General features: G+C 46.6%; 1 protein-coding gene across 3 annotated transcripts in view; it reads right to left on the bottom strand.

Annotated features, from left to right (window-relative positions):
- LOC119159782 (intermembrane lipid transfer protein VPS13D-like) overlaps nucleotides 1-23899 on the bottom strand; it is a 134662-nt gene extending 110763 nt beyond the window's left edge. For all 3 annotated transcript variants that reach the window (XM_075890045.1, XM_075890046.1, XM_075890047.1), the window contains exons 1-13: nucleotides 23788-23899; nucleotides 23272-23376; nucleotides 23075-23152; nucleotides 22847-22959; nucleotides 20165-20242; nucleotides 18650-18754; nucleotides 17142-17258; nucleotides 16092-16223; nucleotides 15381-15575; nucleotides 15204-15304; nucleotides 5319-5490; nucleotides 3199-3288; nucleotides 293-476 (exon numbers count right to left, since the gene is read on the bottom strand). In XM_075890045.1, coding sequence (XP_075746160.1) covers nucleotides 293-476; nucleotides 3199-3288; nucleotides 5319-5490; nucleotides 15204-15304; nucleotides 15381-15575; nucleotides 16092-16223; nucleotides 17142-17258; nucleotides 18650-18754; nucleotides 20165-20242; nucleotides 22847-22959; nucleotides 23075-23152; nucleotides 23272-23368 — 1462 coding nt within the window. In that variant the 5' untranslated portion in view covers nucleotides 23369-23376; nucleotides 23788-23899. The remainder of the gene's footprint in view (nucleotides 1-292; nucleotides 477-3198; nucleotides 3289-5318; nucleotides 5491-15203; nucleotides 15305-15380; nucleotides 15576-16091; nucleotides 16224-17141; nucleotides 17259-18649; nucleotides 18755-20164; nucleotides 20243-22846; nucleotides 22960-23074; nucleotides 23153-23271; nucleotides 23377-23787) is intronic.
- Nucleotides 23900-25284: the final 1385 nt, after the last annotated feature.

The raw sequence follows: 25284 nt of genomic DNA, 5'->3' as shown, positions 1-25284 counted from the left end.
GAACTGGATTGGTTGAAAGGTCACTAAAACGAGCACACTCGTGACATTTCAAGCAAGGACCAAAGCACACTCCGGTTAACATGGAGCGAAAAGTCATTCTCTTTCTTCATTATCTGTTGTTGAAAGAGTAGTACACAATAAAGCTGCGAGTTCCTAACCACCCTACTCCCCACTGTAAAACTCATTAGCATATCAACTCAACTAAGCTAAATAAAGCTAGAAAATGTAGAAACCTCAATGGACACACAAAACAAAGGTGGGCATACTAAAATACGAGAGCTCAGATGCGCACCAATCTGCGTTGTCAGTGATGTGCTGATAGATGAAGCATCGTCGACATCTGATGCCTCGTCTTCAGTCACTTCGGCTGAAGGTGGCTGCGACACTTCGTCTTGCTTCGTGTACCAGCCAGTCCAGCCGGGGAACCAGTACTGCAGGACACCACCCTGATTTCTGGAGTCGGAGGGCCAATATGACTGCACGTGTAATAGCAAAAAGATGTTAAAGGGACACTAAAGGTAAAGGACAATTTATGTTAGAGAGGTGACAATGTCTAAAATGGCAATATCATCAGCAGCACTGCCTTACTTACCAAGAAATTAAGCTAAATGTATCACACGATGTGCGCCACGAGTGGAACAGTAGCAGATCCCGATAACGTGAGTGTCCACCTATTATTAATTACTAGTAATCAAACAAGCTGCAATAAAAAAAAGAACTTTCGTGTATCAAAAATGTAATAAAATGCTGCTTGTCCGTTCCTGTTTGATTTACAAAAAAAAGAACCTGGCGCTATTATGGGAAGTGGCGCGAGTGAATCAAAAGTTCAGTTTTTGGCTGATTAGGATGTTACGGACAAGCAGATGTCCTGGACAAGTGAGGACTTCAATGTTTCTTCATATCATGCTTGTTTTTGTAAACAAATTTGAATTGCTTGGTGTGGCGACAAAATGTAATACAAAACTTGTTGAAAAGCTACAGCATATCACAAGAGGTGGTCTGCACACCTTAACTTCTCTGCAAGGACTCTGACAGTCTTTACTTGCATGGCACAATTTGTTTTCAATAATGCACTATGCAGAAAAGAGCTAACTGAAATACAAGTCCCATACTTTGCCTTATGCCCCTGTAGAGGGTTACTAATGTATAAAACAATGTGAATTCTGTACACAACTGTACCACTTTTGAAAACGATAGTCTTTCTTGGGGACCTTCGACGCAAAAAAAAATTTTGTCTGTCTGTCTGTACATTTGTCTGTTTGTACATGCTTAACGGTACATGCTTGAACACACTAACCCATACCCCAAATGGCCGACCCCATCCGCAGCGACCAAAATTGAGGCTCAAGGTTCAGCATTCATACTTGTGCAATTGTCAATTAATAAGCAATAATTGCGCATATCTGAGGCACCATAGCAACAGATATATATCCTGTATCTGCGTCTTTAACTAGAAAAGGCATACATAGGTAATTCTAAGGACCGTAGCGTCTATCACGCTGCGCTGAACATGCAACGCTGGCACGACAAGGCGGGTGTTTCCAGCGCTTTGCTTAGACGACACGGTGGGGGCACCCACCCGTCACTTTGTGTTCTACACCTTATCACCTCTGAGATGGACGCACATGCCTATCTCAGAGCCACGCGCTTCGTTTTCGAAGAAACTGCCAGATAGCGCTCATGTCTCACGTGCGACGTGACTTGATGCGCTCGTTCGCCTTCACTGCACGCTGGAGACACTCTAACGCAGCGTCTCCAAAATACCATTCACCGATTTTTTGCGCAGAACATCTAATAAATGTTTTGTTCACTCTCTCCACACGCAAGACTATCGTCTTTCAACGACATTTGCAGATTAACATGCAGATACGGGGCCATTTTTTCTTGAGCATTTGCTCAAGCTACATGATTTTCATAAACTAACAGCCAGTCAAGAGTAGCGCCATATACTATACTTTGAACTTGTGCAATTTACAGGGGTAAAGAAAACTCCCCATCAATGTTTCCTATTCGCACAGCCTTACTTTCTGAATGTAAAATTCGGAATAACGTGAAGAAGTGTAGACTATTCCCTCTATAAAGTTCTCTTCAATTTTTCTCACAAATGCTCACATGTACAGACAGGTTCACTGTTAAAGAGAACACATGCGCACAGCACAAATATGGATTTACTTTTCCAACAAGAGCACAGTGCCTTGGATTTACATAAGACTGCTGGTGGTTGACAGTTCGGACATATTCCAACAGACTAGTGTTGTGTATGAACGTTGTTTCCGCATCTGCTTGCAGTTAGAAAATCATCAATATAAAAAGTCGGGGTGGTCTAGTGGGTCTAGTCTAGTCTAGTCTAGTCGGGGTGGCCGCCGGGGTGGTCTAGTGGCTAAGGTACTCGACTGCTGACCCACAACGCGGGCTCAAATCCCGGCTCCGGCGGCTGCATTTCCGATGGAGGCGGAAATGTTGTAGGCCCGTGTGCTCAGATTTGGGTGCACGTTAAAGAACCCCAGGTGGTCGAAATTTCCAGAGCCCTTCACTACGGCGTCTCTCATAATCATATAGTAGTTTTGGGACGTTAAACCCCACATATCAAAAAGTGCCCATCTGAGTGTTCCCTTTAACAGTGGATCATACTTTACATACGCAAGTGTTAATATCATTAATTTTGTCCCCATGCAGCAACCAATTCTCCAATAAAATTAGCGAAACTGCTCACTCATCATTTTTACGCTGTAGTTGTGGACTCATGGCCAAGTTGTTATCATTGTATGAGCCTTGATGTCTTTTTATTATACATTCTGCGATTTTTCGATATAATGGCTAACTGCTAACATCCTTTGAAACAGCTTGCTGACTTGTACAGTTCTACCTAATGAAGGTGCAGGCCTGAGTCATTAACATTTTCAGGGACATAACCACAAATTTTTTCGGGGGGGGGGGGGGATGAAGTGCTTGTGCGTGTATAATTACAGATGACAAATGAAAAAAATTTGCCTTTCCCTTTCCCCATTAGCTACCCTACGATACACTTAATATCCTGTATCAACCAAACTCCTCCACCAGTTCCCACCTTTAAAGCAGCAGCAAAAACAAATCATTCGAATAAAAGCAACAAAAAACACATTACACGTAAAATCTACAATATAACAAAGGAAGCACCACACCTGAAAGGAAGACAGAACAAATGCCAAAATGGCTTACCTGCTCTCTGCGCACTTTCTGTATGACTAGTTCCCGTAGAGACAGCAGGGTTTCAAACTCCAGCTGTTGTTCCAGCACATTTTTCTCTTTCTGGAATGGAGAAGACAGAAATATGTGCAAAAGTTTAAAAACAAACACTGTGCATTACTATCGCACTTAGGGCCCCCGCCGCGGTGGTCTAGTGGCTAAAGCACTCGGCTGCTGACCCGCAGGTCGCGGGATCGAGTTCCAGCCGCGGCGGCTGCATTTTCGATGGAGGCGAAAATGCTTTAGGCCCGTGTACTCAGATTTGGGTGTACGTTAAAAAACCGCAGGTGGTTAAAATTTCTGAAGCCCTCCATTACAGCATCTCTCATAATCATATGGTGGTTTTGGGACGTTAAACCCCACAGATCATCATCATCATATCGCACTTATGAAACAAGCCAAATTGTTGCAAAGCCCTGAAATCTGGCACTTTCATAGAACCAATCAACAACTAAACATGCCAGTCATAAACTGACACAAAATGTTAATATAATAATATTTTTGGTTTTTGCCTACATCTAAATGTGAAACACAAAAGGTTCAAGGTAGTGGGAAAGGTGTGAGTTCAGAGGTGGGCAGTGTCTCGTAAGACATGTGAACGACTCTTTCATGAACGTAACAATATCCTACAAAACAGATGCACTAGTGCTACCTAAAAAAAAGGGTCATTCACAGATAAAAGATGCCGCTAGGCACCATAACGGTGTGGTTCAAAGGAACAATCAACTCAGGTATAAATACGAACTGAAATATAATAGACTCTCACAACTGATCCTGGCGATTACAGAGAGACGGTACTTCTCACTCGCTGTATTTGGCTTCTAAACACAAAACAACAGTCACAAATGTGCAGTTTTGATTCTCAATTAGCAATGTTCTGTGTATAGCCCCCTCCCCTCCAAAAAAATGTGCAAATTTCGATTTGCAAAGGCAGCTTCACAGCAGTGCTTCACAGCGGTGCAAGAAAGCTAGCTTTGCAAAATTATGCAGGGCTGATTTTTTTTTTAATTTTCTGCGAACTGTTGTTGAGGGTACGGTGTATATGAGAGAAAAGCCACTGTACAAGGATGTACAAACCCGTAAAGCCAGTAGCGCATTAAAGCCATTTACAGCTTGTTTGGAGTCCTATTTCACGCCAATGACACCTGTGTTACATTAAGAGCCCACACACTGGATAATGCAACTAATCATTGCAACCCCTACAGCAGGTGATAATCAGCGACATTGAGTGCACAAGTGTCGGCTAAGGCGTGCAAAACCATTGGGTTCATGAATCTTGAAGCAGAGAGTTGGGGCATTAGCATCTTAGCTCCAGTGGTCTCACAAGAAGTGATGTAAGCTCAAACCACATTATAACCAATTTGCATCTTACACAAAAATAGGTTCGTTATATCCGAAAACTCGTTATAAATGTATATTCGTAGTGCTATGTCTATTGCAAAAGTACTTTTGTGAGTAATATGAGTTCAAACATGCGAGTGCACGGCCAAGAGCCTCAAAATACAGATAACGTGATACGAGGATGGCGCTCTTCCACTGACTGTTGGCACTCCCACATCGCCATACCCGCATGATTGTTGCTGTGAAACAGCAGTTTATCGCATGCTATCAACCGCTAGCAATGAATTATAACGCGAAAATTAAATTTACCGAAAACAAGGATGCGTATCAAGATGTTCAGCGAGCACCATCAGATGTAATAAAAACATGGCCTACGCATCGTGGCCAGCTAGGTCACAGCTGTTACCTTTGTAGCTGCATAGCCTACTGGGTCAACTGGTTGTGGCTGTGTGCATTGATGTGAATTCATATCCCCGATAGCAGCCACTGACGTGCTGTAAGCTGTGTTTTGCAGCAACGATACCGAGGAGGGAGTGTCAACAGCCAGCGGAAGTGTGCCGCCCTTTCCACTTTGTTTCCGACAGTGGCCGATGTAGGGTTCGAAGCTATTTGACATGCGCTCGCGTGTTCGAGCTCATATTGCTCACAATCATTTACTTCGTTATAACCGATGTTTTGGTATAACCGAGATTTTGTGTTATCCGGGCTCATTGTATTTAGGTTTGAGTGTACTAAACAAGAGTACCACTCACCTGCATTTCAGTGGTGAGGCACTCCGGCTTTGCAAGATGGCAGTGGTAGACGTCGACGTATCTTTTCACATCCTTGGCGCGTTGAAGAGCAAATTCCCAAGTGGCCTGGCTGCGCTTCTTGGTCAAGTGATGAACATGAGCTTGCGATGCATACTGCCACCAAAGGCTTGCACTGCGTACAAAAAGAAACGTAGTGGCAATGTAGTGCGGGTGATACAAAGCTCTGAGGTCAGAGCATTCATATTCATGCAAATAAATACGACTGTAACTGCATGTTATGACCCCTCAAAATGGCTGACCCTCCCGTAATTGTAGATGTAAGCCCGAAATGGCTGACGGCAAAGCGTATTGCGTGGAGATGATACTAGCCACGGTCTAACATGTGGACACAACGCAATGCAGGCCTGAAAGCTAACCGAGCCATCAGACTGTGTGGCGCCATCCCTTATAGAAGGCGGCGCAAAACCCGTTAGCAGTGGAAATGAAAATTAAAAGTTGGGTGTACTGCAAGTTACAGTTTCATTGATGCTGTGAACAAACATCTTGAAAAACTCGGAAGAAATGTTTTTTTGTCATTTGTTTGGGCAGTAACTAACATATCTAATGCCGACAAGTCTTGTTGCCTAGGTGTTTGTGCGAATGCCTGAATGATAGCTCTGACTTTTGGTTTAAGGTCATGTAGAAGTCGCTGACAATCAAAGCTAAAGCATTTCATACTTGAAAAGTACCATGACAATCCCAATCACCTTTTACTGGGTCTGCATTGAAGCATTTGCCTCGAGACATCTATATCGAAAAGACGTGAGTACATCTGTCAGAATTAAATGCTGGTGTTTTCCCCAACAAAACCACGAAACGATCGCGAGGGGCGAAATATTGAGGGACGGCAGACTACAGTGCAGTCCACTTATAACGATATCGAGAAAACCTAAAAATATGATCGTTATAACCGGTGATCGTTATATCTGGACTGCCGCCAAAAAATCGTCGCCGGACGTACCTTTTGTAGCTCCAGGCTTCATTTCGCTATTTTCACCAATTAATAAATATTGTAGATAGTAGGATGTCAAAAACAAGACTTTATTTCCTACTCCGAAGAACGCATCACGGGTTCGCTGAGGAAGAGAGACTGACCGACGGCGGGGTGGGAGCAGTGGGAGGAAGAAAGCACAGCCAGAGGTACACAGCCGGAATGCCAACGAGGCCCCGCCCCGATGCCGCCGCGCCGCTTTGCTTTTCGCTTTTTTTATTTTCTCTCTCTTATCGCTTTCGTTCGGCAAGCTACTCGTAGCTTGCCGGCTTGCCGTTGTAGAAGGCGGGGAGCCGCGGAGCGCGGCGCTTTGCTTTTCGCAATTTTTTTTTTTAATTCTCTCAGCCTCTCCGCGGTCGACGCGCGGCGAGGCGCAAAACGTGACACAGCTGGCGCCATCTGTAGCGCGTCGCGCCAACTCGCGACGCTCTCCTCGGCTTTTTGCACGGCTGGGACGCGCTGCCGGCGCTGTGCTGCAGTGGCGGCAGGTACTCGCCTACGCTAACTTTTCGTCTTGTCTCGGCATAGTTCGTTTCAGAGGAACTTATCAATCTAAATGTTACGATTATTCTGAATGAAACATGCCGTCCACGGCAAACTTTTCATCGTTGTATCCGATATGCGGTGGATAACATATCGTTATATATGGTTTTTTTCCCCATAGCCCCAATGCATAAAATGAGACTGTTAGGTCGACCCATCGTTATAACCGATATATCGTTATATGTGGTATCGTTATAAGTGGACTGCACTGTACTTTGACCGCTTGCAGTCCACAGCTAAATGGAAGCACATGAATGCTTTTACATTTAAGATCCATCCAAACGAGATTGCCGCAGCCAGCACTGAACCTTGTGGGGAGCAGGTGCGCCCAGCCTCCCTTTCCCTTTTAGGGCAGCGCACGCGCCTGGTTGCGGGGACCCCTTCCCCCACGGCCGGCGCGTGCGATTCCCCCCCCTTTCCCGGCGCCAGGAACAGGTTCCCCTCTCCCTCAGCGAGGAAAGGTACCATTCTCGTCAGGGAAAGGGAAATCGGGTCGGGGAACAAAACGAGCGGGCAAACGGGCGCTCGCCCTCTGACACCAGCGACCATCCCAGGAGGACGAACCCGCAAACCCTCCTGCGAGCCGAGGACGTCCACGACCGAGGTGTAAGCGTCAACACCTTTGTTATCTGTAGTATCTCCCCGCGACAGTGACGCGCGATTGCTAACGCTTAGCAATAAAGTGTTTGTTGTTGATCTGGCCAGTTGCCTTATTCGCCCGAACCCGTAGTAGTAGCTGCAATGAGGCAAGCTACGGTTGGGGGACGTTAACCGTGCACGGAACGACTGTGTGCGGCTGAAACATTAGCTATAGGCTTCTGCGTCAGCCGTACATAGGACGGTCCCCCAACATCTGGCGCCCAACGTAACGAATTTGGCAACGCGGCTAGTTCTGTGGACGCGAGCAAGTGCCAGGGCGCTCTTCCACACGTAGGATAATAGGCATGTCGGAATTCCAAGATTTGTCAATGTTGTCGGATGTCGCGTCGCAGAGTGGCGATCCTTTGGCTAACGCGGGGGTACTGTTAGGACTTTCCGACAGCGTAGAGCTTGGTCGTTTCACGCGGGATGATCAGGAGGGTGCAGAGACCGCGTTAGCAGAGAGTAGGCCTACGACGGAGAGCGGCCCGCATGGCGCTCCGGCATCTCGCGACGCGAACAGAGAGGCGCCGCCACAAGTTACGACACGCGCCTCAACTATAGGCGAGTCTTCGGGCAACAGTTTGCCCTCGAGCGAGGTACTCTTACAGAATGCGCTGTCAGTTATGCAAAGCCTCGCGAGCGCCCTGCAGAACACAGCGCAGGCCCCCGTGCAAAATGTGCGACCACGTGTCAAGGTAGACGTTCCGACCTACACGGGTTACCACGACTGCAAGAGCGCCAACGAGTATCTCGACCGGTTGCTCCATTATCAGCAGGCGACGGGTCTTTCTGATGCCGAACTTCTCGAGCGCGTGGTCCCGGTGTCGCTCACGGAGCAAGCGGCTCGGTGGTTCCGACTAACCGGACATCGCGCCCGTACGGTAGAAGAGTTCCGCGAAAGCTTTCGCGGCGAATTCCTACCGGCTAATTATGAGTGGCGTTTGCGGAGGGAGTTGGAGCTGCGCACCCAGCATCCGGACGAATCCTTGCTGGAATACGTACGGGCGATGGACGAATTGTATCGTCTCGCGAACCCTCACGCCACCAACGCGGAAAAGGTCGAGCGTGTTACCCGACAGGCGCACCCGACTTTCGCGGCGCACTTCAGGGGATGCAGGTTCGCAGACCTCGAAGAGCTCGCCACCGAGGCGAAGCGCATACAAGGGGACATCCTCGCAGCGCGTTCGTATCGCCCCCCTCCGCCCGCCGCGCAGTCAATCGAGCCTCGCTGTGCATGGAACGGCGGCGCAGTGACTTCAGAAGCGTTTAGGGGTAACGCATCAGCATCGTACGCTGATGAGCACGTGTCACGCGGTTGGGAGCTGTCAAACCGCGCTTTAGACCCCTACGCTTACGCGCTCCGTACGGCACACGCCGCCCCTGCGCGTGACATTCCAAGGCAGGAGCACGTGGTTGACGCGAGGCCTAACGAGCGGCGCAATCCAGAGCGAGGACCACCTGATCGAGGCGAGTTACGAGCGAACCGGCGTGGTGTCCGCGGTCCTTGCTATCGGTGCGGCGCGCCAGGGCACATCGCTCGCGAATGCGACCGCACGCCGGGTCAGGAGCAAACGCGCGGTTCGGGAAACGGACGGCGCCGCCGGTGATTCACATGGGACCCCGCGCGGCGATTAGTAATCCTACCGATGCGTTCGGATCACTTGCACCGTCGGTCTGTCGCGCAGGTGATGCCGTAGACTCGCCCGCGCCGCTAATCGAGTTAACGATAGCTCGGAAAAAGTTCGTAGCACTTTTGGATACTGGGGCAAGCGCTTCTTTATTCGGTGACGATGTGTTGCACCATCTCCGCGAGAACAACATCCGCTTGAGGCAAAGCAACACCATCTTCCGTCTAGCTACGGGCACAGCACAATCGAGCGGCGCGGCTAGGCTAGTGATCCGCTGGGACAGACGCGTGAGGCGACAACGTTTCGTGCATCTTCCAGGGCTGTCAATGTCTCTAATCCTGGGTCGAGACTTCCTCGCTAAGTCGGGTATTGTCATTGACATTGCAAACGGTGGTTACCGAGAGCGCGACGGAGACGCGCTGAAGCTTTTCTCGAAGGCCTCCGCATTGACAAAAGCATGCCAATCGCAGGGAGAGGCGCGAGTACGCGAGGAGGAAAGCGCGCCGAGAAAGCGAGTAAACGCCCCGCCGGAGCAATGTGCTGCGCTGCAGGAAAGGGCAGTGCACCCGCTTTTGGTACAGGCACAGAGCCTACTAGAGGGGGAACGAGCGCAGCTGTCGTCGCTGTTGTACGAATATGACGCGATGTTTACTGACTGTCCCGGCCGCACTACGCTGGTTAAGCATAGAATTGACACGGGTGATGCACGCCCTTGGAAATGCAATCCCCGACCAATCAGCTTAGCTAAGCGGAAAGCACTAGACGCCGCCTTGGACGAACTCATCGAAACAGGCGTAGTTGAGAGGTCAAACAGCCCATGGGGTTTCCCGGTAGTTCTAGTTCCAAAGAAAGAGGATACGTATCGCCTTTGTGTAGACTACCGCAGGCTGAATGAAATTACGAAGAAGGACGCGTATCCTCTTCCCTCCATTTCATCGTTAGTATCCAATCTAGGCGGGGCGAAGTACTTCACAACGCTCGATGCTAGCCGCGGATATTTTCAGGTTGAGATGGACGAGCGGGATAAAGAGAAGTCAGCTTTCACGTGCCACAGAGGACTTTTCCAATTCAGGAGAATGTCGTTTGGCTTGGTGGGCGCTCCCGCTACGTATCAGAGGCTAATGGACCGTGTTTTGGGAGATGCAAAGTGGCAGCACGCACTCGCATATCTAGACGACATAGTGGTTTACTCGAAAACGTTCGAAGAGCACGTGCGCCACTTGAGAGACGTTCTAGAACGGCTGAGGTCTGCGGGCATCACTTTGAACCCAAACAAAGCTCAGATAGCGGCGACCCGAATAACATTATTGGGATTTACGCTTGACGAGGGTCGCATTTTGCCGGATAAGGGTAAGCTTGAAGCGATAGTGAGCTATCCATCGCCGAACAATGTCGGTGAGCTGAGGCGCTTTTTAGGGATGGTGAATTTTTATCGCCAATTCATTCCAGATTGCGCGGCAGTGCAGGCGCCTTTAACGAAGCTCTTGAGGAATGGTGAGCGTTGGGCTTGGAGCCAAGAGCAAGAGGCCGCACTGCGTCGCCTCACGAAGTTGCTGGCCAACACGGCTCAGCTGCAGCTACCCGATTTGAACAGGGAGTTTGTTATTCACACCGATGCAAGCGACCTGGGCTTAGGAGCAATTTTGCTTCAGGAGCATGGAGGTTCCCTCCGACCGATTGCGTTCGCGAGCCGTACGTTGACACCGGCGGAGAGGAACTACTCAGTAACCGAGAAAGAGTGTCTGGCGATAGTTTTTGCTCTCCGTAAGTTTGACTTTTACATAGACGGAGTTGCGTTTGTGATTGAAACGGACCACATGGCGCTCACGTGGTTGAGGCGTTTGAACGAACCAAGTGGCCGATTGGCGCGTTGGGCATTGTTGCTGCAGCGTTATGACTTCACCGTCCGCTACCGCAAGGGTAAGAACAATGCCGCGGCCGACGCACTATCGCGTGCTCCAGTTCGACACGAGGCAAGTCACGCGACTAATTCGGAACGAACTGAGAGCGAGACACTCGCGCTAACGCAAACAGCGGAGCAAACGTTAGTTCGAGCTAAGAGCGTGAACCACGTAGAGGCTGTCGTTAGCGCAGGGATTGTTTTCAGCAGAAGGGAGCTGTTAGAAGCTCAGCAGAAAGATCCATTTTGTCGAAAGGTGTTCGACGGGCTCCGGGAGCCGGGTGGTAGTGAGGCCACCGCGCACAAGGGGGCAGCTGGTATTGCTGTCGGTGCGGAGCGCTCGGCAACAGCTGGTAGTGCTGTGAGCGCGCTGGATTCATATCTGCTAGATTCTGACGGCGTCCTGCTGAGGTACATTCCATCCGACGATGACACAAGTGAGTCATTTAAAGTCGTGATACCGCGCGCGTTGAGAGGAGCGCTTCTTCGCTACTTTCATGACTCGTGCATTGGTGGGCATGCGAGCGGCCCTAAGACTTACGCTAAGTTGTGTCGCCTCGCTACCTGGCCAGGTATGAAGCGGGATGTGATTCGCTACGCCCGTTCATGTCGTGTGTGCCAAAGCGTCAAGCCGCGAGGAGGACGTCCGCCCGGCCTCATGCAACCGATTAACAGTCAGACTCCCTGGCAAATCGCAGCGTGTGACGTAATGGGCCCGTACCCCTCAACTCCTAGCAGAAATAAGTTCTTGCTGGTGATCACGGATCACTTCACTAAATGGGTAGAACTTTTTCCCCTTAGGAAGCTGACGGCTCGAGTGATTTTAGAGAAGTTGATGGAGGTTTTTACCAGGTTCGGGTTCCCCGAGCAGTTGATTACAGACAACGCGTCTTATTTCACTGCGAAGGTGTTTGTTGACACGTGCGCCGCGTTGGGCATTAAGCACAAGAAAACAACCACCTACCATGCTCAGTCGAACCCCACGGAGCGAGTCAATCGCAACATCAAGCACATGCTTGTCGCGTTCTCTGAAAGACATAAGGACTGGGATACCTATCTTCCAGAGATCGGTTTTGCATTACGATCGACCGTAAACCGATCGACTGGGTATTCGCCTTCTTCTCTGAACTTGGGGAGAGAACTGCCGAATCCGATGGAGACCGTACTCGCGGACCGCAGTGGAGTGCCAGTGGCGACATCAGCACGCGCTGAATACGCAACGCAGCTGCGCGAGAAGCTAGCGGAAGCTTTACATAAAGCTCGACATAATCTCAGCACTGCTAGGGCACAGCAGAAGGCGCAGTATGACCGCACGCGTAGGAACGTACACTACGAAGTGGGCGATCTGGTGATGCGGCGCCATCATGTTCTCAGTAATGCTAGCAAACAGTTTGCTGCCTCGCTGGCACCGAAATGGTCCGGGCCGTACCGAGTGCGAGAGAAAGTTTCTTCGCTCGTTTATCGACTCGCGAACATGAAAGGCAAACCGAGCGGCGGACCGGTGCATGTATGTGACTTGAAACGCTACATAGCACGGGAGGCGCATGAGGACTACGGTCAGTCCCCCTCCAAGCCGCGCGCGGCGGGTGAGATGGTTCGACACCGGGTCAGGAGCCCAGAACCGCGCTACTTCCTGCGTAACAGTCGGAGGCAACTATGCACGGTAGGCCGCGTTTGATATGTTCGACGCGGGGTGCAAGGGTTAGCGCGCAACACATGTGCGATTGTTAACCTGTCGTTCTTTATCTGTATCACTCTCACCGAACAGATGGAGCGCCATTGGGAACAGCACCGCCGGAACAGCAAGGAGAGGAGACCACCTCCTTACGGCCAGCCCCCACCCCCACCAACGTCCACATGGCAGCCCTACCCCACTGCGGCCCGGCCGCGAACGCCGAGGCAGAGCCACTCGAGCCGCCGCCACCGAGGGGGTCCGCGCGCGCTGCCGCCTGGTCACCAACTCTCGGCTTCGCCGTCACCATCACGACCCGCCGGTTCACAGGGAACGAGACCAGGGTCCCAACGCGGCGAGCCGACCGCATCGCCTCACGGCCGCAACCACCGAGACGTGGCAACCTGGACCAGCCAGGATGGAGGCGACCCTCCGGTGTCTTACGTCTCCTCGAGGCCCTGGCGCCGGCAGGAAAGGGCCCGAGTTGGGGTCGCCCCAGCGCACCTGTATCGCCCTTTTCAGGGGCGCACGGTAGAGGACGCGGACCGGAGGGCTAACGGGGCTTGCCTTCCAGTGCCCGCAGGGACGCGGTTCTGCGAGTGCGGCGCCGTGGTGATCCATAACTCCCACGAATTGGGGAAATTACACCGGCACCGCACCCAGGCTACCCAACCATCCAGCCGCGAATCATCCCAGGAGCGCTCCGGCGCCGCGGTTCGGGCCATGCTGGCGCGGGCGGCCCAGGAGGCGGACTTCGCGCAGTGGCTGCTGAGAGTTGCCTCAGGCCACGCGTCCAGCGAGAGTCCGCCTGCGCCGCTATCAATAACGGCTACCGTAGAGCGGGGGGCGGCGGGGCCGGGAGAGACATTGGTGGCGGCTGCATTGACACCGGAGGTGGCGTCAATGACCTTGGAGGCGGGTGAGAGAGCGGTGGGGGCTCCGGCGGTGCCCGCGGCAGACACCGAACGGTCCGAGGGCATGGACGTAGACCAGGCCCTTCTGGCCTATCTAGAGGACGAATAAAACGAATTATTCCCTCTTTGCAGTCTCTGTCGTTCGGGGGCCTTCTTAAGGGGGGAGGAGATGTGGGGAGCAGGTGCGCCCAGCCTCCCTTTCCCTTTTAGGGCAGCGCACGCGCCTGGTTGCGGGGACCCCTTCCCCCACGGCCGGCGCGTGCGATTCCCCCCCCTTTCCCGGCGCCAGGAACAGGTTCCCCTCTCCCTCAGCGAGGAAAGGTACCATTCTCGTCAGGGAAAGGGAAATCGGGTCGGGGAACAAAACGAGCGGGCAAACGGGCGCTCGCCCTCTGACACCAGCGACCATCCCAGGAGGACGAACCCGCAAACCCTCCTGCGAGCCGAGGACGTCCACGACCGAGGTGTAAGCGTCAACACCTTTGTTATCTGTAGTATCTCCCCGCGACAGTGACGCGCGATTGCTAACGCTTAGCAATAAAGTGTTTGTTGTTGATCTGGCCAGTTGCCTTATTCGCCCGAACCCGTAGTAGTAGCTGCAATGAGGCAAGCTACGGTTGGGGGACGTTAACCGTGCACGGAACGACTGTGTGCGGCTGAAACATTAGCTATAGGCTTCTGCGTCAGCCGTACATAGGACGGTCCCCCAACAACCTCTGGTTTTTTAAATTGCATTGCAATGCCAATAATCAATTATTGCAATGCCAGTATCACGATGGGTAAGTGTACCACACCATACCAGTGTAACAGCAGCACTGGTGCAACAATGTTTTATGGCATGTGTTAAAAAACCACGGTACAATTTTGAAAACTGCCCTAAGTTTTACATGCATACAAGACATTTTCATTACAGCTTGGCAAAGTTTTCGTAAATTGAGTGAGGATGTTAACAAATCGGGGTTTACACATTCTATGGAGGATGCTGCAGTTAAGTGCTTCAGAATAATTTTAAGCACCGAGATTAACTTGAAGTCAATGCCTGTCCAAGTATGTAGGCGAGTGCTTTTAGATTTCGAACGCTCTTGGAATCCAGACAACTAAAAATGGCAAATGAACTCGCAACTAAGCAATGCTTGCCAAATGTTTTCTACTCTCTTTTTTCAACTACAGAGTGCTAAAATAAAAATTTGTCCGGTATTCAATTCTGTCCATTCTTCCCACATCGTAAATTGCAGTGACACAATTTCACCCCTGGGTTAACAGCCTTAATCAGTTGTCATGAACGCAACGTACCTTTGATGCTGCATGCCTAATGACAAGCTACAATGCAAATGCACGCAAAACATAACACACTTTCTGATTTGACTTATCCCCAACTGTTCCGACTTTAGCTCCCAGATTTGATTTTCAGAGGCGATTTGGTAAGGCAAAAAATGTGAAGTTCTCATGTTTTTAAAAGCAAGCCGTAGAAATTCAGGCCTTGCATGCCATGAAGTATTTTGTTCTTATCAAGCTAAATAAATTGCCCATTCAAGCATACATGAACAAGTGCTCACTTTCCACTAATCCCGACAGACGGCCGCCACCGCCTGTATTTCCAGGACACGTTGATTCTCTCCAGTTCCCTGAAGCAAAACACCATCTGTCGGTACTGTTCCTGCAAGATTCAACACGAACAAAAAACATTATAACATGACAGTGAAAGCCCAGAAGAGCAACATATTGAAGCGTACTTCGTTGAGGGTGATGCTGAACTTTTCCAGCTGCAAGTTGCAGGTAAGCCGTGGCTTGGACCGAACCCTGAGCGGCTGCGGTGAACAGTTCCGCGAGATCTGTGCCTGGAAGCTCGTGGTGGCCAACAGGTACGAGTGTGGCTTCACGGTGCGTGCAGTGCTCAGGGCATGTGTCTGCTGCTTCTTCATGGCCTCCTGCGAGCACGCAACCGCAAAAACAATGTTGCTGTGACAGGCTGTGGGCAAAATGAGATAGCATGAGTATGGCTTCCAATAAAACAACAGCAGACGAGCAATCTAATAAAATAACTACAAACAGCCAATGAGAATTTGCAAAATCCGTTTCATAAATAGTTAACACACAAAAGATCACTTCTCAAAGAATCGGCAATCGCAAGTGCCACACTGGATCATGATAACAAAAAGAACAGATGTGCCTCCTATCATGACACCTCTTTTTTTTTTTTTTCAATAAGCACGACGAAGAGAAAAAAAAAAGAAACCTTGGCAGCCTGACACTAATAGACAAATAAGAAGCCTCATACAGATGTCGTCAGGTTATATGTTCACATCGTGAATTGCAAACAGGACCGTCAGACACTGCTCAAAGTTTTGGATGCAAGACTCCACATCCTCTCCTAACGACCAATTCTCTCACACACAAGCCCCATGCTCACTAAGCACGTGCAGGGAAGCAGGAAGTTGACTCACAGCCATCGCGAGGATGTCCAGGCCTCCCAGCAGAGTCACGTCATTGTCCCAATAGACTGCAAAGCCGCTGAGCTGCACCGACTGGTGGGCAACGTCATCTGCAGCCCCAGAAGCTGGCTCCTGTGCGGGAGCCTGTAAAATATCGAGAGGTGAAAAATGGTGAGAATGGCACTAAACTTCTGTGAAAATAAAGCAGACACATCTACAAAACGAAATCCACAACCAGACGTACACCGTTATCTCTAAAACACGTGTCCTAGACTCTCAGATATCAATGATACGTTTCGCTCCACGACCGAAATCTGTTGTGATTTTTCACATAATATTTAAATACATATGACTACTCATTAGTGCATTTATTTCTAGAAAAAGAATACAAAAAGTGAACACATAATGTAAACTGTATCTTTTTGGTATATAGCCCACACAAAAGATGGAGAAAATGTGAAATGAAGGGGGGTTATAGTGAATTCCAGTGTGCAAGGTGGCCTTTTGACAACACCTCATGCCAATGCTTTTTCACAGTGCAATTCGTGGCTTCCCGTTAATACATGCCTTTGCGGAATATATATTATGACGTCTTGGTTGCGACGGCGATAATTCGAGGTAAGACCTTGGAAAACCAACGGGCAGAGCACGCACCCACACAATGATGACGATAATGACACAAGGTGACGATGAAGACAGAGAGACAAATGAGTTATGGTGATTATGGCAACGAAGAGTTGAGGAAGAAGTAAATAACAGATTCCCACAATAATTTTTTTCTTGTATTGTACTTAGGAGTGCAAGGGCACCTTACACAAGAGAAAATACAGTATTGTTGCCAGTGAATTCACAGTAAAAAATGAAAATTAAAACAAAATAATATATCATGACATTTAGATATTGCATGATTGATGACAGACATGTAACATGCAGCTTAGACATTTGGCAAGTCTATTTAGATCAGACAAGTTAGTTTGCAAGACAAGAGTTAGCCTGATCTGAAATATGCGAGTCTTAAAGACGTTTGCGAAGGGCGCCAGTAAATGGAAACGTCAAACTGACCTCATCTGCTGCAGCTGCTTGTGACGAGAGAGTCTGGATGGTGACGCCACAGGCAAATGGGTTTTGAGGATCCGTGCTATCATCCTCATACCTAATATGGATGTCCTTGATTTTGAACTGAAAATGTGAAAAAAACACATCCATTTTTAGGGTATAAAACATTTTTTAAACGCTACTGCAATAAAAGGCATCCCGACATTCCAAATAAAGCATAACTTTTGGACGGGATCTCTTTTACAAGACCTACATTTATTTTTATGTAGACGTTGCCACGTCATTTGTTTTGTTCCCTTGTCTCGCTCTTTTATTGTGATTGAACAGTTCCTCTTTTCATTCAGAAATAGATAACTGCATTCTTTTTGAGTGCTTCGGATTTCTATGATATCGCCACACACACTCACTGCCGCGCAGGTTCACTGCCAAACAAATTTGAAATACCACATATACTACTTCAGAAGAAAAAAAGTAAGTAGAATATAGCAGTAACCTGTCTATCTTCACTGACAAATGATTTTCATATAGGGCAATGAAAATCTTGACAGCAGACATTCCACAGGTTAAGAGCAATATTCTTTTTCAGTTTTAGCCAATACTAAGTACTATTTCAGCAGTAACTCTCACAAAAAAAAATGCAGCAACACCAAAAACATGTAAATATTTCATTGATTTTTTTGTAAGGTCATAAACATCAACTTTCTCAAGATATTTATTGGGAGCATAGTCTTGAGAAAAGATAATGACATGCAGTTAACAAGAAAATGTTACTAGAGTTGCAGTTGGGAATTATTTTGATATGTACACAACTCCATGTTATCAAATTTGAGATCTTGTATATAACGAAATCACTAGAAACAAAAATGATTGAACACTGAATATTGCCGAAGTGAAAATTTCGACAAGAGGAACCGTCTTCAATGGCTCTGTTTAAGACAAGCTGAAATATTGGCTCCAGCGACATTTTAACAATCCAACTATTTCTTGTCCCTTTTAGCTTCCATTGTCCCCTGAACTTCGGGCATGCTTCAAATTACTAAGAGCTTATAAGACTAAACAAATTTTTAGACATGTAGCTGTTTTAAGGAATACAAATATCCAGCAAGCAATAAATACCTCGAAGAATACTACTGCACCATATAAAAGAAGCGATTTAATAGTTACAGCACTTTGCTTCACATCTCATCTATCCAACATGAAGACATCAAACAGTTAATTAATTTCATAAATAATACTAAAACAACTTCTTGTTTCATTTCAACAGTAAATGTAAAGTGCTAAGGTAATCATCCATATGTCTGAATGCACTAAATACATTAGGACTACATTATAATTCTGCATTTATACAACAGCAATTAATGTACAAAGGCATTAAGTGCCCCGCTGATGTCGGGTAAAAAACAAAAATTAATTCTTGGAATTAGTCGTATATATGTGGACACCAAAAATAATTAGTAGAGATGTCTTCAAACACAGTGGGACTTTCATTTATTTTTTTATATAGTAAAGCTCACCTGCAAGTTTTTGATTATGTTGCTCATAACAGATGTGCCACAAGTCAACCACGCTGCATAGGAGTATGCATAGTACGAAGGTTCTTGCTTTGATTCGTAGCTGGCCTGTGCAAAGAAAGGAAAGATTTTAAACAATGACCTCAGCGGTCAGCAGTGATCATGGGATAAGAGAGACGTGCACAAAGAACACAGGTTAAAAAGACAGGTGCCAAACTGACAACTATCAGGCATGTTACCTGCGTGCTGCAAGACAGGCATATAGCGATGTGCAAAAAGAATAGGATAATTAGAGATGGGAGACATGGCCGAGGACGACAGAAGGGTAGGTTATATCAATACAAAATCAACGAATCCACGCGTATAAAATGGAACAACTAGTGCAAACTTTGGGGGAGGCCCTTATTTTGCAGTTAACATAGACTGGACTGACGATGACAACGATGCATTCCCAATCAAAGGTACACTAACACAACCTTCACTCCTTCACATTTTCCATCTGTATTTATTTGGTCAACTTTCTCTCTTCTGAGAAATTTCTTCAGGGTGAGCTACAATATAGCACCAGCAACCATTTCAATGTTTAGAAAACTTAGGCCGTCAATACCATCCTTGGCATTCGGTCAGTGCTGCTGCTGCATCAGATCATTAGGTAAATCCCACTTGGCATTCATCCCCTTGATTAAAGATTATTTAGCCCCAATGTTTCCCGAAATGTGTTGGCAACAGCTTCTGAAAATTTCCTCATGAATAAATTACTCAGTTACAGTACTGGTCAGTTTGCACAACATACTCTTTCCTACAAGTTAAAATGCACTGCTACAGATGCTCATTCCGTTGACACGGTTTCAAGTTTTGCAGAGCATTCCTTCTTCTGCTTGTAACTCATCTTAGTGCAAACATTTGACAATTCATATAAAGGGCTGATACGACTTTGCCAACATTGTAATATGATGTTCAGAAGAAACTACAAAGACACTAGGACAGCGCCAGTAAAACGTCCCTGACAAATACTTTAGTAAGCAGCATTAGTTTCATGACTACAGTGCGTACTTAATTTTTCAATTAATAGTGAAAGCGCAAGTCAGCCTTGACGGTGATTCATGCACAAAACAAGGAAAGTCACTAAATACCCAATTTTTTCTCTGCGTGTGTCATCTATACTGTGCCATGATATCTCCTGCACATTCACACCACCTTTGTAAATGTTTTGATGAGATAAGCTAGATCAGAGCAACTGTGGACTGTCAAAACAGAAAGATAAATGACAGATAAACAATAAAACCTATGCAATCGACACATTAACATTTATCAATAAATGTCAATGCACTGATTGCGAGCATGATGCATGGTTACATACAGATATTAGTTAACTCATATAGGTTGACGGTTATTTGGTGTATGTTAAAAAAAGCAATAAAGTGCAGCAACCTCAACAATAAAGTGCAGCAACCTACAACAGGCAAAATTATTGAGCTGGAGGGCAATATGAATGAATGCGGGTGGTTTCTGCCTCACCTTCCACTTGGCTTCCATGGCATCCAGTTTGGAAATTTTGGTATTCTGTAACACTTGATCTTCACGCGCTTCATCATACTGCATAGATACATGCACAGAAATGCATCATCAATGCGCATCTCTGGCAATTCAACATCACACAAAAAAAGTTTTTACATAGAACCAGTAATAGAAGTAATACTTTTATTTTTGTAGCAGATTCCGGAACAGAAAAATGGTGCTTCGGAGCAGCCGTAAGTGTTTTTGAAACAGAAAAAAATGTTAGCATGGAGTTACAACAGATGTTTTCGGAGCAGATGGCAAAATATTCCGAACGACTGCTGGAGTTCGCATCATCTAAGCTTCTTATGAATATTCATACTTATCAAATATATTGCACATACAGTAATCACTTCAAATAGCACAAAACAAATAACTGAGCAAATAGATGGTCATTGAACACCGAGTAAGATGAGCTACCTATATTTGAAATGCGAATACCTGTGGTAGAAAATATATAAAAGCGATAAAGCTGAGCCCCAAATCACAAAAGCAGCCATGGGCACATGTATGTAACTATTGTCGCAGCTCCAGTTTATAATCTATACGAGGACTGTACATTATTTTTATATTTCCCCAAAACAGCCTGCTGTGAAAATTTTAAAGCAAAATCAACTAAATGAGCTGTACACTTACAATGCTTCTTATTGTGACATGAATGAGCTCAAAGCTGATAAAGCATCGAATATAATCAACCACACATCAAAGCCGCCACAGCAGCAGTTAGTAAACATTATGATGCTGAACTAATCTCACACACATTTCACAAAAATAGTCTGCATGTCACATATATATATTCACAATATTAGTACGGGTAGCATTGTCAATGTACTAGCTTTCATTAATGCTCGCTGGATGGTCCCGCGATTGAAGTTCACTGTTTCCAGTTTCTCAGCTTTAATTTGGAGCTGGTTTAGAGCAGTTACTGACAAAAATTGCAGGTTGGAGCAGCATGGAGCAGTATTTCTATTTTGGAGCAGTTTAGAGCAATTGGAGCAGCACTTCCATCGAACAGGTCAACCATAGACTGTTTTTTTTTTGAAGGTCGCATTATTACACAAATGAAAGGTCACCGTACAACAAAGATGTCAACAAGGACATCTCAAGTTAGGAGCATCCATATGAGCCAGTCTATAAAGAGTTGGAGATAATTTGCCTTAGTGTTTATTTACTGCAAGCATGGGTTTCTGAGAATTCAATTATTCTTTTTTATATTATAAACTGAATTTATATATTATACTATAATTTGTTCAATGCGTTCTCGGCAGAACGCAGGGCACATTTAAGCAATATGATTACGCACATTTTAAGTGTGTGCTGTCTTCTATTACAGAAGAGTATACTTATTAGGACCAGATCACAGTCACCTCACACACTCATTACACTGATCTGACATGAGCAAAAGCAAGCTACACAAAGAGTTATTTTAAACCACAGCTGTTTGTGCAACTGTAGAAAGAAATGTAATGTTCGATACAGATGAATGGTGATCAAGATTGGACGAAACTTTAAAATACAAAAGCTACTGAGAACAATGTTTCATTCTCAAAGTGACACTGAACAAAAACAACACTACCGCTGATCATGTGTTGCAGATTTAAATTTTTTTCTTCTGTTATAAAATGCAGCATATGCATAAGCGGGGAATGTTGATTCTGCCAACCCGCTTTTATCTAACACATTTTGCGTGTAAATGAGATCTCTCTTGTTTAATAATGCTAACACAGAAAAGGGTGTTGCAGCCACATCCTAAATACTTTGAATTGAGTTGCTTTTATTGATCCTGATTCAGTAAATGAATACTACAATTTTAACTTCCAGACGAAAGTTTACATGATCGATTATGATCAATCGAATTGTGTAATAGCCATGTCACAGTCACTTTTGACCGCAATCAAGCATAGTACGGATAGAATTCCTTTATCGTGATTGGCTTCTTGATGCACACTGTAAAAGGGAGCCAATTTTTGTTGAAAAAGCTGATTCCATTCGGGCTTAGTTGCAATCAGCAGAGTGCCATGTGACACCAAGATAACAAGAGTGTCAGATAGTTTGATCAGGATGTAATTTCTCGGTCATGTTCGGCTCATCTGCGCAAGCCGTGGAAATGAGGGAACCAATCAAAGAAATAAATTAAATCCAGATGAGCCTCAATCGCTATCAGAAGGAAGCCACGTGACACCCACCTTAATAAACGCTTACAGTGCAGAAACACTGTGGCAGAGTGATGCAGAATGTGATCATTTGAAGTGATTCAAGTTTATGCTAATACGCGGTACATAAAGTTTCCGAATTTTGTCCACACCAAAATGCTATTCGATCAGAATTTCACGACAATATGGAACAATTGAGTGACAAAACAACAATAAAAAATTGTGTAGATAGCTCAAATATCATATCAGTAAACACTAAAATCTCAGCATTCGTAATTTTCTATTTGATGCGCACTAAAGACACATCAGAACGTTCATTATATTTTACCGACTTTCAGATCAATATCAATGAATGAAATCCTGCTGATCCCTTTGCTAATTCAGGGTGCAAGTTTTAATAAGTACAATATCTACAGTTTGTCGGACTTCACAAGAAAGCAATGTATACACACATATGTTTTAGCAAATTGTAGAAGTATACACAACTTACATCGTCAAGAGAGACTGGACCGATAACTATGTACAGTTGTTCAATGGTGATTAGCCAGGGTTCACTTCGCAGCCGGGTCACTGGAATTTTCAAACTCAGCTTGCCGATGAAACCTGTTTCCAAAAGACGAATAGGTGAAATTACGCGACACGTACGCTAGGTAAGTTCTTGGAACCTCTAAAACTACTCGACAAACAGGTCCGATATTTGCACAAAGCCAATATTTACCCGCTTTGATTTCCAGCGGCAGCAGCAAATGTCGAAACGCATCTTTCTTGAGTGGAAGGTTCTCCAATTCAACTTGGCCTGCACACGTGAAACTGAATTTCAGATCGAGGCTTATGGAAACAGCGCCGCGAGCTGGAAACGCCGTTCCTCAACGTTTCAATTCGGAATTGAATTATGTAGACGTTTCGGCAACTCACCTCGGAGCAACCCAATTGACAACTGGTGCGTGTTGAGGTTCTCGACATAGCCGCCAACATAGGTGTTGAGTACCCACGCCGCTAGACCTTCCAACATGCTTGCAGCTGCGTGGAAGAAGCACAGTAGAAAACACGGTGACGCGCGGAACACTTCACGAAATATTATCAGCCGCAGAGCGATGCAATGCTGGCGGACCTTTCGCAAGCGCGCGTGTTAGACGGGACCGATCAAGGGGCACACCTTTCCCGAGTAGCACGCAGTTGTGGCTCAGGATTTTCCGCTGGCTTTTAGGCACAACAAAAAGATCTCACTTCACACAACACTACAACAGTTCGACTAATCTCATGTAAAATTGACAAGCTCTGCCTCGGCCCGATGATGCAGGCACACAAGCACACATTTTCCTCGGTTCTGTAAAGCCATGTGAGAGCACGGCAAGGCGTCGGCTTTCCTGGTTCTTACATTCATTGTCGTCACACCGAAGCCACTACCGATCAGGAGCAACCATTATTTACCTTAAAATTCGGCCTCCACTCTTCACATGTTTGCTAACTAGCAGAAATACCAACAAATACTCCGAAAAGGAGAACGCAACTTTCGCCCGATTCCTTCGAAATGAAAACAAATCGATAGAGGCGACATCTACTCATGGAACCAGCGCCACTGAAAACGAAACTGTTTTGCGCGGGCAAGTTCGCCCCGCTCGAAAGTAAAGGACACGGATGAAGGATACCTTTCCTTCCTCCGTGGTAAAGGGCGTTAAAACGAACAACAAAAATGCTTAGCTCGCCACGACCACTGCTCAGTCGAAAAACTGATGGCGTGTGACTTCTAATTTTAATTCGGCACATTGTGCCGTTCACACTACCACAGTATGTGTACAATGCATTGGGGCATTTGTCCGATCGGTCCGTCATCTGAACGCGATTTAGGTCTCTTGACGTCACAACCACCGTCCAGTAGCAGGCATAGACTTTATGACATCAAAAGTTCCTTCTCGATGTGGTGAGGGCAGAGCACATCGGTAAATAGACTTCTTGTAGGAGAGGCTCCTCCTCCCTTATGTATGTTCAGGCGTGTTTGCATGTGTATGATCACTCACTCACTCACTCACTCACACACACACACACACACACACACACACACACACACACACACACACACACACACACACACACACGGTTGTCTTAATTTTATTACCATCGGTTTTCACCTGTGGACCGGTCTTCGTCAGGGTTTGCGAACACAAGTCTGACGAAGACCGGTCCACCGGTCGAAACCGTTGGTAATAAAATTGAGACAACCGCTAAGTTGCGTTTCTTCTCTTCCCAAGTACGTTTAACCCATTGGAAAAACTTCTTCACATATATATATATATATATATATATATATATATATATATATATATATATATATATATATATATATATATATATATATATATATATATATATATATATATAGTGGGAGTAATAATTCAATGGGCCAGTTAGTCTTCGTGAAGGTATGGGATATATCACAACGGGAGCGTTGTCAACAAGGATAAATATATTTATTTCCCAACAGTTTCGGGAGGGGACCTCCCTTCATCAGGGGATGAGTTATACTGACATGAACTTCCTTGCTGCCGCGTCCCTCTCGCCTTGAAAGACGTTTGCGAGAGTGAGAGGGAACTGGAAGAAGGAAAAAAAGAGAGAGAGAAAAGACGAAAAAAGAAAGAAAAGAAAGAAAGTAAAAAAAAAAACAGGAAGAACCACTGTCGACACTGGGAACGAAGCCAACTGTCCGTCTACATCCACCTATGGTTCATATCACGTGCTGTTCAGTTCTTGGCGTGTGTCGGGCCACCCAAGATTGTCGCCGCGGTGCCGGGAGGGTCCGGGACGGCGTGCCTAAAGAAAGGGGTTTCCCCGTAATTGGTCGTTTGGTCGTTCGGCGGGCGGCGGGCGGTGTGTGTAAAGGAAAGGTTTCTCGTTAATGGGTCGGTCGGCTATTTACCTTTAATCTTCGTC

The sequence above is a fragment of the Rhipicephalus microplus genome, chromosome 3 (assembly GCF_043290135.1).
Source record: "Rhipicephalus microplus isolate Deutch F79 chromosome 3, USDA_Rmic, whole genome shotgun sequence".
Lineage (NCBI taxonomy): Eukaryota > Metazoa > Arthropoda > Arachnida > Ixodida > Ixodidae > Rhipicephalus > Rhipicephalus microplus.
The sequence above is the reverse complement of the archived record's forward strand: the minus strand, read 5'-3'. Positions and strand labels throughout refer to the sequence as shown.